At 41.8% G+C, this 2,722-nt stretch overlaps 1 protein-coding gene across 1 annotated transcript in view; it reads left to right on the top strand.

The window, feature by feature from the left end:
- Positions 1-2,722, top strand: part of adcy2b (adenylate cyclase 2b (brain)) — a 159,618-nt gene that overhangs the window by 135,253 nt on the left and 21,643 nt on the right. Inside the window, exon 19 of the mRNA XM_037693157.1 lies at positions 1,634-1,718. Within this exon, the coding sequence (XP_037549085.1) occupies positions 1,634-1,718 (85 nt within the window). The remainder of the gene's footprint in view (positions 1-1,633; positions 1,719-2,722) is intronic.

Genomic DNA, 2,722 nt, shown 5'->3' with positions numbered 1-2,722 from the left:
CCCCCCCCCCCCCCCCCCCCCACACACACACACACACATGTATGTGTTGGTGGCCATTTTGCATATTGACTTGGCGATCCACTTTTCAACAGTGACCTTTTTTACACCTTGAAGCAGCCACACACCAAAATGGAAGTCTGCATGTTGCTTATTTTTCAAGTTATCCTGCTCACAAGACAGATAGATATATATGGCGGCAGCCATCTTGGATTTTACCCAGACAAACCAATTTTTTTATAGTGAACTTTCTTATGCCTAGATGTAGCCACACACCAAAATGAAAGTTGGTACCTCACTTATTTTTCAAGATATGCTCATAACATGCACAGACAGACCGACGGAGTGTCTCCTCTTCTCTCCACTATGGGTTACAGTTAGTTGTAGATGAGCATCCAGTGATAAATTCTAAAAGTTTCACCAGGTTTTATGTCTCTAAAATGGACCAAAATGTAGCAGTTTTTTAAAAGATGACTGGGTTATGGCAGCTATTTCTTAACCAGCTTGATTCCAATGTTTTTTCAGAGATACACATGAAGATACGCACACAGAAACAGGCAAAAACACTTTGTTCACCTCCTCATTTCAGAATTTAATACTGAGAACTGAATGTGGAGCATTTAGATCTTTAATAACTAGTTACACATAAAGACAAAATACTCCAATGACTCATAGTTTGATTTATATTCAGGGCAACAGAGACGTTTGGTGAGGTACTTGGAGGCCTCGGTGATGAACCTTTATGCAACAAAAACATGGGGTTAAATAAGTAGTCTTTATTTCTTTTGAGAAAGAAACAAACACAATTTTTTTTTTTTTAATTAAGTAGGAATACATAGTATTACCAGTCTATTTAAATGTTTTGAACACTTTATGTTCGTGTTCCCTAAAGTGCTATTAATATTATGAAGCATCAAACACCAGGTTAAGTTTGTGTCTAAATGAAAGTATAATTTTTCCTTTTAACCAAACATCTGTATTGCAGCTGCAGGGAGTACACACAGCATTTATGGTTAATCAGCACAAGTGAGGGATTTTAATGGAGATGCTGAGTAGCTGTGAGTTGTTAATGTTAACTTAAAAAAAAAGTCCTTGTTTTCATGTGTAAATTAAAGTTTTTGTTGTTTTTTGCCTGTGACAGAAAGAGTTAATGAGGCAAATATTGGATTATATTACAAACCAAATGTTAAACGCGTTGTGTCAGGAGGCACGCAGAGGTCTCCCGTCTGTGAGGGGTTTGAACAGCGAGTGTTTGTAGTTTCTGAGATGAGTGTTTTTCTGGACTGGATTTTGATCTGGCAGCCCAAGTTTCAAAAGGACCCTTTCTAGTTGCAGCAACACACCAAAATGGAAGTCCCTTATTTTTCTGTGTGTGACATCATTAATGCACAACAAGAAGCTATTGGCTAACATTAAAAAAAGGAGAATGACGTTTAATCTCACTTAATTGTCGTTGAAGAATGAATGGATGTAAAATGAACAGAGTTAAGAGCGATGATGGTAGAGGTTCTGCAACAGACTATGTGCGGTACCGTTCACTACAAACATGTAAACTGTTGGAATCTCTGAAGGACCCAGTTGAAGCTGGTAAGGAAACTGCTGGTGGAGCTAACTGTGGTGCTTGTTCTGTTTTCAGACCGGGCGTCCTGAAGGATCTGAAGACCATGGGCTCAGTGTCTTTGTTCATCTTCTTCATCACTCTGCTAGTATTAGCCAGGCAGGTGGGTACATTTCTCCACGCCGACGTGACCGAGAGTAAAACTTCATTTCACTGCACTCTGTGAGGTCAGTCGGCTCTCAGAGGTAGTCTTCATCACCAGCAGAACAGACAGAATATTAACACATTTGTCCTCAGAGAGTTTAAAATTACTTTGACTCTTTTTAATTATTTTTTGAAGTGTTGAAGGATGTGGCGAACGATCTGATGTTTCATCTCTGTAGCGTCGGAGCAGCTGGCCCGGCGAGCTGCCTCCGTCTCCTCTGTGCCCACCATCCTCGCTTCAGATGAAGCCTAAACTCTGCTGACACACATTTTATGTGGGGAGTGTTATCTTTTTCAGGGGTAACATCCATCTTCTCTAAACTCAAAGCAGATGTTCTGGACGGGGAAGAAACCTCCAGAGCTTCTGTAACCAAATCCGGAGCTCCCCTGGGAGCTGTACTTAGTTCAAACAGCTCTTTGCGTTGTTCTCATTCTGGGTTTCTGTCAGCAGGAGGAAGAGGAGCGTGTGTTTAGAAAGCAGCTTTTCTTTTGCTCTTTATGAGGACTGTTTTGTTGCAAACTATATAACGATCTCACTCCTCCAAAAGGTTTTTAGTTCCCAATCTAATCAAGTTTTATGTATAAAGCACTTTCAAGCACACAGGACCAATGTGATGTACAGAATAATCCATCCATCCATCCATTATCTTTACCCGTTTATTCCATTTTGGGTCACGGGGTCGCTGGTGCCCATGTCCAGCAATCACTGTGCAAGGGGCGGGGGACACCCTGGACAGGTCGCAAGTCCATCACAGGGCCACATAGAGACAAACGAGACAAACAACCATTCACTCTCTCACTCACACCTAGGGACAATTTAGAGTTACCAATCAGCCTAATATGCATGTTTTTGTCTGTGGGAGGAAACCGGAGTACCCGGAGAAAACCCACGCATGCACGGAGAGAACATGCAAACTCCACCCAGAAAGGCCCCTGGACCGGCGTTTGAACCAAGGACCTGCT

The sequence above is a fragment of the Nematolebias whitei genome, chromosome 19 (assembly GCF_014905685.2).
Source record: "Nematolebias whitei isolate Nwh7 chromosome 19, NemWhi1, whole genome shotgun sequence".
Taxonomy (NCBI): Eukaryota; Metazoa; Chordata; class Actinopteri; order Cyprinodontiformes; family Rivulidae; genus Nematolebias; species Nematolebias whitei.
Note: the sequence above shows the minus strand (reverse complement) of the source record. Positions and strands in the feature narration are given on the sequence as shown.